General features: G+C 44.6%; 1 protein-coding gene across 1 annotated transcript in view; it reads right to left on the minus strand.

Annotated features, from left to right (window-relative positions):
* The window catches only part of ESR2 (estrogen receptor 2), a 74,436-nt gene extending 58,997 nt beyond the window's left edge, over positions 1 to 15,439 (minus strand). The window contains exons 1-2 of the mRNA XM_084826560.1: positions 15,006 to 15,439; positions 8,809 to 8,984 (exon numbers count right to left, since the gene is read on the minus strand). Coding sequence (XP_084682686.1) covers positions 8,809 to 8,984; positions 15,006 to 15,439 — 610 coding nt within the window. The remainder of the gene's footprint in view (positions 1 to 8,808; positions 8,985 to 15,005) is intronic.
* Positions 15,440 to 16,271: the final 832 nt, after the last annotated feature.

The following is a 16,271-nucleotide window of genomic DNA, read 5'->3' on the forward strand; positions in this document are numbered from 1 at the left end:
TCCATCGAAGGAAAGGAAAGAAGTACCCAGCCCTGGCTTATTTCCCTCATTCTCTGACTTCCCTTTTCTAACAGTAGCAAAGCTTGAAAACCTCATTGTTACCTCATTCACTTGCCAGAGCAAGGAGTGTCCCACCATTACCCTGGTGCTCTAATAGATGATATAATTGTTCCTGCTCTGAAAAAAAATCCTGGAGCTGTGCTGTCTTGTTCCCTCTCCACTATACCAATGCTTAACCCTCTTCTTGTCTGCCTCTTTTCTGCTCCATCCCCTCTCCATCTGCTTCCCCCCCCCCCGGGTTCCAAACCTTTACAAAACACCTGGATGCCCATTTAAGGGAGGAATATTGGGAGGTACTTTGGAGCAAAAAATTGGCTGGATGGGAATGGATTAAGTACTTCTTCTGTCCCACATACCATTTCTCCACTCCAAATCCCCTTTCTGAAATGTTTTTTTCCTTAGGAAAATTAACCAACCTTCTTGCATTTTTCCTCCTTCATGGATCACTGCCTTGTTGTGGCGAAGGGGCTTGCGTAACTCAGTGAAGCCATAAGCTATGCCGTGCAGGGCCACCCTAGACGGACAGGTCATGGTGGAGAGTTCTGACAAAATGTGGTCCACTGGAGAAGGAAATGGCAACCCACTCCAGTATTCTTGGAACACTATGGAACGTATCACAAGGCTAAAAGAGATGACGCCGGAAGATGAGCCCCTCAGGTCGGAAGGTGTCCAATATACTACTGGGGAAGAGCAGAGGGTTCTATGAAGACCTACAACATCTTCTAGAACTAACACCAAAAAAAGATGTCCGTTTCATCATAGGGGATTGGAATGCTAAAGTAGGAAGTCAAGAAATCACCGGGATAACAGGCAAGCATGGCCTTGGTGTACAAAATGAAGCAGGACAAAGGCTAATAGAGAACACGCTGATCATAGCAAACACTCTTTTCCAACAGCACAAGAGGCGACTCTACACATGGACATCACCAGATGGTCAATATCGAAATCAGATTGATTATGTACTTTGCAGCCAAAGATGGAGAAGCTCTATATTGTCAGTAAAACAAGACCTGGAGCGGACTGTGGCTCAGATCATGAGTTGCTTCTTGCAAAATTTCGGCTTAAATTGAAGAACGTAGGGAAAACCACTCAACCATTCAGGTATGACCTAAATCATATCCCTTATGAATATACAGTGGAGGTGAGGAATAGATTTCAGGGATTAGACCTGATAGACAGAGTGCCTGAGGAACTATGGACGGAGGTCCGTAACATTGTTCAGGAGGCAGCAACTCAATCCATCCCAAAGAAAAAGAAATGCAAGAAAGCCAAGTGGCTGTCTGATGAGGCTTTACAAGTAGCTGAGGAAAGAAGGGAAGCGAAAAGCAAGGGAGAAAGGGGAAGATATATCCAACCGAATGCAGAGTTCCAGAGAATAGCAGGGAGAGACAAGAAGGCCTTCTTAAATGAACAATGCAAAGAAATCGAGGAAAACAATAGAATGGGAAAGACTAGAGATCTTTTCAAGAAAATCAGAGATATCAAGGGGACGTTTTGTGCAAAGACGGGCATGATAAAGGACAAAGGAGGCAGGGACCTAACAGAAGCAGATGAGATTAAGAAGAGGTGGAAAGAATACACAGAAGAACTATACAGGAAAGATCTTAATGTCCCTGATAGCCATGATAGTGCGGTCACTGAACTTGAGCCAGACATCCTAGAGAGTGAAGTCAAGTGGGCCTTAGGAAGCATTACTAACAACAAAGCTAGTGGAGATGACAGTATTCCAGCTGAGCTATTTAAAATCCTAAAAGACGATGCTGTTAAAGTGCTGCACTCAATATGCCAACCAATTTGGAACACTCAGCAGTGGCCACAAGACTGGAAAAGGTCAGTTTACATTCCAATTCCAAAGAAGGGCAATGCCAAAGAGTGTTCAAAGTACCGCACAATTGCGCTCATTTCACATGCCAGCAAGGTGATGCTCAAAATCCTACAAGCTAGGCTTCAGCAGTATGCGAACCGAGAACTACCGGAAGTACAAGCTGGATTTCGAAGAGGCAGAGGAACTAGAGATCAAATCGCCAACATTCGCTGCATCATGGAGAAAGCAAGAGAATTCCAGAAAAACGTCTATTTCTGCTTCATTGACTACGCTAAAGCCTTTGATTGTGTGGATCACAACAAACTCTGAAAGAGATGGGAGTACCAGACCACCTTACCTGTCTCCTGAGAAACCTGTATGAGGGTCAAGAAGCAACAGTAAGAACCGGGCATGGAACAACCAACTGGTTCAAAATTGGGAAAGGAGTACGACAAGGCTGTATATTGTCGCCCTGCTTATTTAATTTATATGCAGAGTACATCATGAGAAACGCCGGGTTGGATGAATCACAGGTCGGAATTAAGATTGCTGGGAGAATTATCAATGACCTCAGATATGCAGACGATACCACTATAATGGCAGAAAGTGAAGAGGATCTCAAGAGCCTCTTGTTGAGGGTGAAAGTGGAGTGCAAAAGTTGGTTTGAAACTCAACATTAAAAAAACTAAGATCATGGCATCTGGCCCCATCACTTCCTGGCATATAGAAGGGGAAGAAATGGAAGCAGTGACAGATTTTACTTTCTTGGGCTCCAAGATCACCACAGACGGTGACTGTAGCCATGAAATTAAAAGACGCTTGCTCCTTGGGATGGCACACCTAGACAGCATAGTAAGAAGCAGAGACATCACCTTGCCCACAAAGATTCGTTTAATCAAACTATGGTTTTCCCAGTAGTAAGGTATGGCTGTGAGAGCTGGACTATAAGGAAGGCTGAGCGCCGAAGAATCAATGCTTTCGAACTGCGGTGCTGGAGAAGACTCTTACGTGTCCCCTGGACTGCAAGGAGGTCAAATCAGTCCATCCTAAAGGAAATCAACCCTGACTGCTCATTGGAAGGACAGATACTGAAGCTGAAGCTCAAATATTTTGGCCATCTAATGCGAAGAGAAAACTCCCTGGAAAAGACCCTGATGCTGGGAAAGATTGAAGGCAAAAGGAGAAGGGGACGGCAGAGGATGAGATGGCTAGATAGCATCACCGATGCAATGAATATGGACTTGAGCACGCTCCGGGAGAGAGCGCAGGACAGGAAGGCCTGGTGTGCTATGGTCCATGGGGTCACGAAGAGTCGGACACGACTTAACGACTGAACAACAACAACTTGCATTCTTCACAAAAGTGTGACATTTATGAGGTCTCATTAAAATCCAGGGACAGCTCAATTTCTGTCAGCCTTTACAAAGCTTTAGGATATTTCTTCTTCAGCACTGAAGGGAGTAATCCTATACATATTTATTTAAAATTAAATCCTACAACTCCCAGCATGGGAGTTGTAGGACTTATTTCTGTCTAAACATGCATAGGATTGCACCCTAAAGCAGTGGGGGGAGGGGGAAACTGTTTGAAATTTGACGCTGATGCTAAAAAAAAAATCATTAATATGACCAAAAAATCAGTTTCACAGAATGGCCGAGCAATTTTTAGAAAGCCCTGACATGCACAGAATACATGTGGACTTGGTACTTGGCAGTGAAGGTTGATTGTAATCAAAGGTCCCCTGGAAAAAAAAAAGATAAAAATTTTGTCCTACCATGTCTCTTAACATTTGTCATGGCCTTCAAAAGGTTATCTTGTCCAATTCTAAAGCGTAGGTGACCAAAACATATGTCAGGTAAATATTTTGCTTTTTCTTGAATCATTTTAACTGCTTGTATCCAGATTTTATATTATTTTTATAGATGTGAGACTGCAGGCCCAATCCACAATTACTTGGGAGTAAACCCCATTAAATTAGAGGTAGGAATCAGGGCTCAGGCTGCCATCCTGTACACATATAACTCTGACAAAGTCCATTGAACTCAATGGGGGGGGGAACCCCATAGTAAACATGCATAAGATTGGGCTGTGAGAGCATTTTCAAACACAGCATTGTAAACATGGCTTTAATCAGTAGATTCATCTACTGACGCTTTAGCTGACTGGTTGGAGGGAAGAAATTAATTGACTTTTAATTGGTGGGTCTGAGACTGAAGAGCACACCTGTTTTGTTTTTTTTAACTTGTTTTGGTTCTGTTGTTTTAACATGACAGGGAATTTTAAAAAGTTAAATACGTTAAATGTTACATATTTAAAAATTAAATACACATCTTAAGGACCTTCAACAGAATGCTGTAGCTGTTCAGGGTTCCGGTCAGCCAGCCAGCCAGGGTTCCGGACAGTATTCCAGGATTCTCCATTCCGTTTCCCCTCCCCCTCCGCAGAGTCAGTCAGCATTCTGTGCCCACTGAGCATGTACAGTCCTCACAGGACTGTTTGGGTAGTTGTTGTTTTTACCCTCCTTGGCATTATTTCTAAAGATTTGTTGTTATTTCTGCAAACCTTGGGGCTCCCCCAAGCCTGTCCTCTCATGAGTGGCTGGAGCCATTTTGGCTACATAAGGATCCACATTGACCTCTATCTAATGTTTCCTTCAAAATCTCAAAAAGGCACCACTGGTGTAGTTTCTGTTACATGTACTTTTCTTTCGGTGGTGGCTCCGATGTCCGTGGGAGTGGGGCGGTGAATCCGCTCTGGATTTCAGTCAACACCTGTCAGAACTCTAACGGAGCGGTCGAAGGTACAAAGCACCTTGGATAACTCCTTTAGAGTTCTGACTGAAAGCTGGCACAGATTCACCACTCCACTGACATTGGAGCCACCAGCCTCCACTGCTTTCTTTACATTTAACCCATCAATTAATTTATCAAATAAAAGGAAGATGATTAAAGTGCTGAAGTGCCTTAAAGCAGGGTTGGGAAACCTTGGACCTGGGGCCAAATCTGGCCCTCTGGAGTTTTTCAGAATGCCATGCCCCGTTCCCTTGGCACCATCCCCTTTCCCCCAATCACCAATTGTTTGGTAGTTTCCTGGCTTTTGTGCCGCCACCCCCCCCCCCGCCATGCTTGAAATACCTTTCCTAAAGCTCAGTTACTGGCAGTGAGTGTTTTAAGTTACAGTATCTTGTTATCTGTTGTATTTTTAAAATATTTTGGCCCCACCCCCTGTGCCTTCAGCCCCACCCACTACAGGAATGTGACCTCTGAGAGCTTCTCCAAAATTGAATTCAGCCCTTGGGCTGAAAGAGTGTCCCTACCCCTGCCTCAAAAGCCAACAGTTTTATTATGGCATAAGCTTTCATGGGCTACAGTTCACTCATAAATCCCCGAAGTGTCATCCTCATTTAGTCCGTACACACGCACACACATATGCACCGGTGCAGGGGGGGAAATAGTAAATGACAGGGTGAAATGGCCATGGAATGTAAAGACAATTGTTTGTGACAGTTCAGTTAAAGCTTAAACGTATGCAAAACAAGCAGAGACCATTCACAAGAGCAGTAATCAGTGATAACACAATCATTCTCGCTTAGCTATGTTAATTACCAGCTGCCATATATGAGGCCAGACTCTCTGTCCCTCTAACCTCAGCACTGTCTATTCTGTCTGGCATTAGCTCTCCAAGGCTTCCAGCAGAGTGGGTCCCATCACCTATGACGGCAGGGGAAGGGATGTAGCTCAGTGGTAGAGCACATGCTTTCCATGCAGAAGGTTCCAGGTTTGATGCCCAGCATCTGCAGGTAGGACTGGAAAAACTCCTGCCTGAAACTCTGGACAACCACTGCCAGCCAGTGTCAACAATACTGGGCTAGATGGACCAAGGCTCTGGCTCAGTCTAAGGCAGCTTCCTAGGTTCCACCTGATACCTGATCCTTTTAAGTAGATGCCAGGGATTGACCCAGGGACCTTCTGAATGCAAAGCAGGTGCTCCACCACTGAGCTATAGTGTCGCCCTTCCTGGTTTCCCCTTGCAACTCTCTCCTACTGAATGCTTGTGACCCAACCAAGGCTCTATCTAGACCCAGGTCTGGAGCCTGGAAGGAGGGAAAAAACAGCTGATTGGGGAAACTCTGGCAGGCCAGAGTCATGTTAAGTGTCCTCCTTCTGTCCACAGCTTCTCCACCACAAATCATGACCTCCCAGCCACAATTTGCATAGATGCTGCTGGACTTCAAAGACAAACCAGCCCTGTTCAAGCATTCAGGACTTAAAGCAGGTAGAGGGTTGGGCCGTATATGCTGGCCCTTCCCCCTATGTCTCTGGGAGTGACAGCCCCACACATCTCAGTTCAGACCTTGCATGATTTCATTCATTCATTCATTCATTCATTCATTCATTCACTCATTTCTATACTGCCCAACAGCTGAAGCTCTCTGGGCGGTTCACAAAAATTAAAACCACAAAGCGCAGAATAAAACAATATAAAATACAAAAGCTTTAAACCACAAAACAACAGCACAACCAGAATAAAACCTAGCAGCAATGCAGAGATTTAAAATACAGATTTAAAACACCAGAGCTAAAAGACCAGGAAGCTAAAATGCTAAAATACTGGGAGAATAAAAAGGTCTTCACCTGGCACCAGAAGGGAGTACAACGAAGGTGCTAGGCGAACCTCTCTAGGGAGCTCATTCCACAGTTGCGGTGTCACAGCAGAAAAGGCCCTCTTCCTGGTAGCCACCTGCCTCACTTCACTGATAAGACAGGCCCTGCGATAGTGCAAAGGGTTCTATTGGCATTCAAGCAAATGCAAGTAGAATTCCCTTTCAGACCTTGCTGATGCAACATGAGCGGGGGAAGAAGCAGCACACGCGAAAACGTAGAGGGCAGGGCCCATGTGCATGGCTCCAACACTCTACCCTCTTTAAACCCTCACACGTTCACCTGAACAAGGCTACAGGTGAGATGGAATGTGTAGTGTTATGGGGCCAATCTACATTGTGCCTGCCATCGCAATGAATTCAGTGTCCTGTTGGGTTAAACACTCTCGCATTAAAACGTGATTATCCACACTCAGCCATTTTCCCCGTTGCGGTGCTTCATCGAATGCATGAGCTCGGTTCACACTCGAGCGCTGTGCTGTTTTCCTGCTCTTAAAGACGGCAGCCCTCATTGGAGGATCAAAAACTCTTCCTGTTTCTGCTGATTCCACGCCCACCGAACGGCAGTGGCGTGGGAGAGGCTTGTTGTTTTCCGCATGTTTTCCTGTCCTTGGGGAAAACTACCAGCTTTTCCCTTGCCGCCGCTGCAGCAGGTGGGGGTGGAGGGAAGAAGGAGGCACCTATCCTCTTCTCCCCCTCCACCTGCTGGAGGCCAGGGCGAGTAGCTGCAGGGTGTCTGCCAATGCTCTTTTCCCCATGCTAGCCCTTGACAGCTGGCACGAGGAAGAGGGGCAGTGGCGGTGGCACCCAGCACTCGCGTTTGGGGGTGGCTGCTGGCATCTTCGAAGATTCAAAGGTTCACATTAGCCCGGTCAGGAGTTGGATGGGCGACCGCCTGGGAATCAGGCTTCCTGCACTGAGCAGGGGGTTGTTCTATCCCTTTAAATGAGACTAAGCTTTACCCCCTTCTATCCCCCGCTTCGGCTTTTTTTTTTTTTAAATTAAGGCGTTATCTTCGAAGAATCGTAGCTTCTCCGCTATGGGTTTTTTTTTCTAATTCAGGCATGATCTTTGAAGATTCGAAGATCTGAAGGTGTGAAGCTTCACATCTTTGAATCTTCAGAGATCATGCCTGAATTAGAAAAAAAAAAAAAAACATCGCGGAGAAGCCATGATTCTTCAAAGATAACATCTTAATTTTTTAAAAAAGCCGAAGCAGGGGATAGAAGGGGGTAAAACTTAGTCTCATTTGAAGGGATAGAACAACCCCCTGCTCAATGCAGGAAACCTGATTCCCAAGCAGTCGCCCATCCAACTGCTGACCGGGACCGACCCTGCTAGCTTCCGAGATCAGAAAAGCGCACGCACATCCAGCCCTTTGCTTGTTGCTGAGGAAACACTGAGTGCTGAGGAAGCTATGCGATCAGTAGCCAGAAGATGACATGGGGCTGTCGAGAGCTGTGATTGGACAGGAGGGAAATACAAACACTGCCATATATGGACAGGCAGGGGAGGGGACTACAACCAGATACGGTAGCGAAGGCGGAAAATCAGAGCACATCAAGGCGAAATACCAGGATATCAGGGTATTGAAAGTGGTAGCACAGAAGCGGGAAATTCCAGTTCCAATTCGAGGCGGGTACTGTGTAGTGTGAAAGACGGGCGGTGAAACCTCATTGGAAGCGAAAAAACCCGTAAGTGTAGATCGGCCCTAAGAACAGCTATTATCTTCCATCACAAAGAATATGTCATTCCACCGCTCTGCCAATTCAGAGATTGTTGAGATAATGTGTTTCAAGCCCTCTCAACCTCCTCCTGCCCCATATTGAAGCTACTAATTATTATTTATTCATGTAGTCCTCTCCTAAATTCCACTTTTTAAAAACCTTAGAATAATCATGCAAATGTTTAAAAGTTTTATTAATTTAATTGCAAGCAGTTAAAGTTTATTAACCATTGTTTCCTCTCCTGTGGGGGTACTCTCTCCCTCATTCCAAGCTGGGGTACACATATCTTTTCCTCACCCCTCCTGGTGGGAAGCAGCTGGTAGAAAGGGTGGTTTTGGAAAACTGGCCCAAAGAAAAAAAGTTAAGCATTCCCCTTCCCCATGCCACTGCTCCAATTGAATCCACAGCTGCATTTGTGTTTTGTTTTTTAGCGGAAGACTAATCATGAGTGTTCCATGTTCCATATTATTCAGCCTAATGTTTTTACAAAAATGTTTGCACGCAAACACAATGTGTCCCTAGTGAAAGGCTTTTCCAGGAAAACCCATTCCTCCTACCTTGAATGCTCCTTTTGAAGAATGCTTTGCAGCCTTCACATGACCAAACGCCATAGTGATATCCTGAGGCATAATCACTGCACACAGCACAAAAATGGGCGTCCCTTTTCGAGCCAGGGCTGTTTGTAGTGGGGCTGGTACAGTCACTGCTGCTGGGTTTCCTTTTCAGTGTCTCTCTGGTGGCACAGAGGAGAAGATCAGTTATAAAACAGAAAAGTGGAATGTGTGCTTTATCTCAAAGCCTTTCATTGTTTGTTTGGTTTTACATTGTCCATCTGATTCCTTTATTGCAGACAGGGTGCCACGTTACAGCAGACATGAGAGTTTCATAGCTGCTTAAAGACTAGCAGATTTATTGTAGAAGAGGCTTTCATGGGCTAGAGTCCACACTTTACCAGCGTAGAGCATGAAGTGGGCTTTAGTCCACAAAAACATATGCCACAAGAAATCCACAAGAAAGCTTTTAAGGTACCACAGGATTTTTGTTCCTAATTTCCTTTACATTACCACAAGAAGTCTTTTTGATGTCCAAAGCCCATATGGTTACTACCTTTTGTTTCTTACTCACAGAATCAGCCCTTAGTTCTTCACAAAATACATAGTTAAACTACGGAAATTACTACCACAAAATTTTAGTGGCTTTAAAAGGAGATTGGACAAATTCCTGGAGGAGAAGGCTATCAATGGCTATTAGTCCTGATAGCTATATACTACCTCCAATATTACAGGCAGTATGCCTATGTAAACCAGTTGTTAGGGAACATGGGCAGGAGGGTGCTGTTGCACTCATGTCCTGCTTGTGGGTTTCCCATGGGCAGCTGATTGGCCACTGTGTGAACAGAATGCTGGACTAGATGGACTTTGGTCTGATCCAGCACGACTCTTCTTATGTTCTTACCATTAGGCAGAGTGAAGCAACTGCCTCAGGAGGCAGATGTTTGAGGGGGAAGAAGCCCCTGGACTATTCTTTCTGAGCCACCCAGCCATTCCCCTCTACTAGAGGACCCCTAAACAGGACACTGTCCTGTTGCTAGTATTGAAGTAAAATTCAACTGTCAGTCCAGTTCACTTCTGCACATGAAATGTGTGTGTGTGTGTGGGGGGGGGGGATCTTTGTCTTTTGCCTCAAGCATCAAATATCTTGGTCAGGCCCTGCTTACAGAGGCTGTAAACATTTCCCTACCTGCATACCTGAGACTGTGTATGAATGACAACTGAGCCAGACCAAAAGCTGTTTATGGAGAACTTTGAAGGAGAACGGAGGAACTAAAAACATATACACAAATACTGTCATACACATATTCTCTTTTAATCACATAATTTATCAGCACATACTAATCATCTTGCTAGCGTGCAACCATTAGTATAGTTCAAAAGACCTATCAAAAAGCTTCATAGCACAGCTGTAGCACAAGCCTAACCAAAAAAAGAAAAGAAAAATGGAGTTGGCATAAGATGGCAGGAGCATGGAAAGGTCATAAGGAAAGCAACCCAGGAAGGTACAAGGCCAAGATATTTGCTGACCTGGTAGTTGAAAAATGGTATGGAAGAGACAAACAGATGGTTTTCTGGTACAGAAGTCTAGAGGACTTCCTGGGGGGTGGTAATGGTCATCAAAACTTCAGAACTACGTAAGAAAGAGGACTGGGTAGACAGGTGAGAATGTCATATGTATGGGAGCTGATCAAATTTCAGGGTACACCATCATCTGAAACTTTGAATGGGATATTTAAGGGAATGTAATTTTGAAAAGGGTTGCTCCTACCATTCCTGACTTCTGAGGTCCTGGAAGAGAAGCCACACACAGCTGGCAGTTATCGCAATTCACTCCATGTTAAGTCTTTATAAAGCAAATCTTCTTTTGTATTCTTTGTGTGAACAGGATAACTATATCTGTCTCTTTAATAAAACTGTACTTTATAAAGTACTGTGCCATGCAATGCAAGAAAGTGGCCAAAACCAAGGTTTCTCCTGTGGGGTGAGGTTTGGGACTCATCTAAAACCAGGGCATGTGTAGTTTAGAGTGTCTCCAAGCATCTCTTACAACTTTCTTTTTGCACTTGCATGATGGAGGGGGTTAAGTTAGACCTGCTAGCCTTCCTCTCCCTTCAGCGGCTGAGGGTAGTTCTGCAAGTCCAAAGGGATGTCTGCAAATCGACCTTTCCCTTACATGAGGAAATGAAGGGGAGGGGGCAGCAGGGCATCCACAGACAGGATGAGCTCCATGTGTGCATTGGCGCATACATGGGGCTCTGGATTGTGGCAATTGCTTCTGGGTTTCAAATAAAAGGAAAGGCTCAATTAAAAGTACATGGGTAATTTAAAAAAAAAGATTCCTTTCCAACTCAAGGAAAGTTTTGTATATGATATTTTAAAACAAAATCCTTCATTAAAAAAAAATTAAAATGGCCTATGCTCATTTAATCAAGGAAAGGGAGGGACTGGCTCAATGTCATTCGTATTCTTCCCATCTTTGAACTTTCATTTAAGTTATAATTCATGAATTTTCAATACCACAATCATTGTTTCCATGGTAATAAATTAATGTCATGAACACAGCATTAAGACAGCGCCACAAAAAAATGAAACAGAAGAAGCAAAATTGCGAAAGAGAATGTGTCCAAAGGCAGATCATTTTGAAGACAAGAAATTACTCTTTACACTTATCCTTGGGAAGAAGGGAGGGAGTTCAGATAAGATCTCCACTGGCTTGTCAAGGAATTTGTTAAAGCCACTAGACCAGACTTCCCCAACCCAGCAACTTCCAGAAGGGGTTGGCACTACAACTCCCATCCTCCCCAGCCAGTTCACTCTTCACTTTTTTCATTTGTATCCTGCCTTTCCTCCAAAGAGCTCTGAGTGGCCTGCTCCCCCTCCACCCCACCGCCTTTTATCCTCACAACAATCCTGCAAGGTAGGTTGAGCTCAGAGACAGCAATTGGCGAACCAGTCAGTTTTCCGTCAAAGTGGGGATTTGAACATGGGACTCTCTGGCCAAAGTCCCACACTCTAACCATGATGCCACACTTTAAATGTGGGTTTGTTCACAGGGAAGCAGGTGCTCAGCCCTCCATGCACCTATGACATCTTCCCATAGCCACTTTTTTCCTCTCCATCCAGGCTCATTTCCAGTATCAGGGCCGAGGTTGAGGTAACATAGCCTCAGTATGAAATAATTATCTTCCTTCTCTGAGACTGCACCAAGAGTTTTCACAGGAATATAGCTTTCGAATATTCTCATTTATTCACGGCCGTCTCAAGGTATTTTGGCACTCTAAGTGAGGTACAATTGTGCTTCCCCCCATGCTAACCTATTAATTCCTGAACACCATAAAATGGGGGCAGGCCTCCAGCAGCTTCAGTGCCCTCATTGGCTGCGTACACACCAAAGTTATCAAGCTGATTGGTTCAGCTCGCTGTCTCTCACACATGAGAGGGGCCTTGAAGTTGCCCATCCACGGTTAGTGATTTTAAATGGCACGTGGCTGCAGCCTGGACTGCACAATGCAGCACTTTACTGCATGCCAAGCCTTTCCCAGCCCCTACTGCTGGGGGTTGTTTGGCACCCTGGATCTCTTAGTGCCATAGGCAACTGCCCACTTTACCCCCACCCCTACAATCAGCCTGCATTTATTCTTCCATCCTTCTTTTAACTCCATCTTCACTCAAGTGAAGAATCATTTCTTTCCTTAGGATTAAGGTGGCCATGTGTCCTATGTTACTGTTAGAGGACAGCCCTCTGTATGAAGGTCTGTTGAGTCCAAGACCAGCTTAAAAGTAAAGAGCCATCAGAAGGGAGAGTGGGGGCCTTGAAGTTGCCCATCCACGGTTAGCATCTGGACAGCACATAGGGATGGGTGAGAACTTCTTTTCAGGGTTTCAAAAAAACAAAAAAAAAAACCCAAGCATCTACCAACGTTCGCACAGTTCTTCATATCCAGCATGGAAAGAACTTGAGATTCAAGAACAACTGAATGTAGGAGAAAGCAAATCCGACAGATTCATCCATCCAGGCAGAGGGCTTTCAGTACTTCACTCTTAAAAGTATGGGTTTCAGTTCCTGTATATTCAACCATGCTAGTACTGAATTAGAGTTGCCAGCTCTTTTTTTTCTGACAGGCTCCTCATCTTTAACAGCTACATGACAGGCAGGCACAACATTCCATGTTTATTTATTTATTTTATTTCATTTCTATACTGCCCAATAGCTGAAGCTCTCTGGTCTGCATCCCCTTTTGTCTTCTTTTTGGTGATGCATTTCCTCTTTTTTGCAATGCATAAGTGGATGCCTTACCTTGCCAATATACCAGAATCTTCCCCTTACCTGTTCAGTGTTCTTGAACAGAAACCAAAACACTGCTGCTTATGGCTGAACATCTTCGGTACTGTGACACTCTCCAGGATCAATTGCCTCTTTTGTCTGGCAAGTTTAGTTTCAGACCCACCCCCTGCCCTCTTTGTTTTCTACCACTGGCAAGGTACAACCCTAGATTTCTAAACAGAATACAGGACTAGGTAGGGTTTTGGTCTGATCCAGCATGGCTCTTCTTATGCCCTTATGATCCCACAGAGCATGGCTCTTCTTATGCCCTTATGATCCCACAGAGCAACAAAACTACGCAGTTGCTCAAGAGATGGGTGCGCTACCAAATTAATAAGGATAATATATATTTAGCATAGGTATCCAGGACAATTATCCCCTCTGTCTATAATGGGATTCCATCATCTGCTAGCTCCATCTACTGAATATTGGAGGAAATGGAAGGCCAAGAGATCTCATTTGGCCACAAGCCAATGAGCGACAGAGGCAAGACCCTTCCCCAACTTCAAAATGAAGATTACAATGCCCTCCAAATGAAGCATCTTTGCCGTGGTAGAGGATGTCAGCCTTGGAGCCCAATCCCCAAGGATACCTTGCAAACACAAAGACCTGTAATGGAGCCATGCACAACATCACAGCTGACTCCCGTTTCCCAGGTCACAGGATATAAGAATAAATTATTTCAGAAATATATTCTCTTTTAATCTATAATAAACAATTAACAGGGCAATCCTACATGTGTCTATTCAGAAGTAAATCCCACTGAGTTGAATAGTACCTCTACTTCCAGAGAGGTAGCCATGCTAGTCTGTACCAGCAACAAAGAGGCTTGTGGCATCCTAGTCTTTCAGGTGCAAGATTACAGGTGGCCATTTGCCCTACAAAACAGAGGACAGTCCTCCATTGGAAGCTGTCTGCTATTTGAAGGTCTGTCCAGTCCATCTCCAATATAAAGAAAAAGGACCATAAGGAGGGAGAGCCCAGGAGCCTTGAAGTCGCCCATCAAGAGTTAGCACTTGGACAGCAGGCGCGAGCAGGCACAGAAGTCACTTGCTCCCAGTCTTCCCCACTATGGTGAGATGTATTGTATCTCTATTTAAATTATAAATAGATTTAATTTATAAATATCATTAATAATGATTTCAAAATTTGTATCTATATGCATAAAGTAGGATATGTGCTTTCTTTAGTTCTCTTTTTCCTTTCTTTTTTTGATTTTGTAGTTCCTCTTTCTTAGTGATACATAAGTGGCTACCCTATTCCAGAAGCCTCTTTGTTATTTGTCTCTATAGTATTGCAGCCTAGGTGTTCCTTGAAAGACTTGTTACCTTTATGCAAGCACAATTTTTCATCCCTTGTATATGTTTTTATTTGGGATGGGGGGGAGGCGGGACATTTTTCTAAAGTATTCAGACACTTTGTCTAGCCCCATCATGGGTTCTATATTTCTTGGTCACACTAAAGCAGGGGTCTCCAAAAGGTTGGGGTTGGAAGGCACATTTGGAATTTTGAAAGTGTCATGGACACTCCCACAAAATGGCTGCAATTTGCCCATTCATAAAATGGCTGCCATGGTGGGCATGGCCAGTTACAAAGCACTCATTTCCCAGGAGGCAAATTTCATTAATTAAAATCTTAAATAAAATTAAAATCAGGAGGGGCAGGATGCCTGGCGGGTGCCAAGAGAAGTGTCCACAGACACACTGGTGCCCATGGGCGCCATGTTGGGGGCCCAGCACTACAGCAGCCTTCCACAACCTGTTGCCCTCCAGATGTGTTAGACTACAACTGCTATCATCCCCAGTCAGCAATACACACTACAGTGTGACAAAATATTGGGAACTAGATAAATGAACAGATAGATAATAAATATTACCGGTGCATAGGCAGGACATGATCCACAGGTCTTGCATCACACCATGGGCTTTTGGGCTGCTCTGCATATAAAACTGATGATTGGCAGTGTAAAGTTAAAGGAGAGATGTGACCAGGACCAGACCACAACATGCTCGGGCTTGCTGTCTGTCTTAGAGTAGCACTTTCTGAATCGCTGAAATTGCCTGGAATGTTGTAGTTCATCATAGCAGGGCTGTAGAATGCCATGGCTGAATAGTCATGCCTGTTTTCCATATAAGAGGATGGGATGTAAATTGGACTGTGCTCTACAGTCAAAGCAGACTGGCTGCAGCTGAAAGGGACGGGCGAGCCAAGCTCAGAGATGGAGTTCTTCGCTTCTGTTTTGCTACATCCAAGTTCTTGGATCGGTGGCAACTGAGAACATTCCTTGTGAGACGACGCACAGAGGGACATGCTGGAGCAAGAGGGAGCCAAATATCTCTTCTTCAAACAGTCATCCCAAAAAATTTAACCTGGAAAATAAAAATATTCAGGTTGCAAACAATTTTTTAAAAATCCTCCTGGCTGAATAACACTGAGGTATAAATGTGATTATAGTAACGCTATCGTGTTCTGTTCCTGGGGACTGGCTTTAGCTGCTGCTGTGTTAACAATGATTTGAGCACAGAGGCAGTCCTACCACGAGGCAAGGGTGAGACATCCACCTCAAGTGGCAAAACTGGGGAGTCATTAAATGTGGTACTGTGGAAGATGGACAGATGTGGTGCATGGGCATAATTCTCTGGAAAGCTTCCATTCTTTCCAATCATCCACTAGAATAAATGTCTACTTATAAGTAAGCAGGACTGAATCACTCAGCAGCACTTTCAAATAGCACCCCAAATACCAACCGTCTGCATGTCTACTCAGAAGTAAGAATAAGCACACAGAAGCGGGGCAAACCACTGCATGTCTACTCAAAAGTAAGGAGGGCAAGCCTCGGAAGTAAGCAGGACTGAATCACTCAGCAGCACTTTCAAATAGCACCCCAAATACCAACCGTCTGCATGTCTACTCAGAAGTAAGAATAAGCACACAGAAGCGGGGCAAACCACTGCATGTCTACTCAAAAGTAAGGAGGGCAAGCCTCGGAAGTAAGCAGGACTGAATCACTCAGCAGCACTTTCAAATAGCACCCCAAATACCAACCGTCTGCATGTCTACTCAGAAGTAAGAATAAGCACACAGAAGCGGGGCAAACCACTGCATGTCTACTCAAAAGTAAGGAGGGCAAGCCTCGGAAGTA

Source organism: Heloderma suspectum, chromosome 1 (assembly GCF_057233095.1).
Source record: "Heloderma suspectum isolate Gila_16-S chromosome 1, 16-S_ref, whole genome shotgun sequence".
In the NCBI taxonomy this organism is placed as follows: domain Eukaryota; kingdom Metazoa; phylum Chordata; class Lepidosauria; order Squamata; family Helodermatidae; genus Heloderma; species Heloderma suspectum.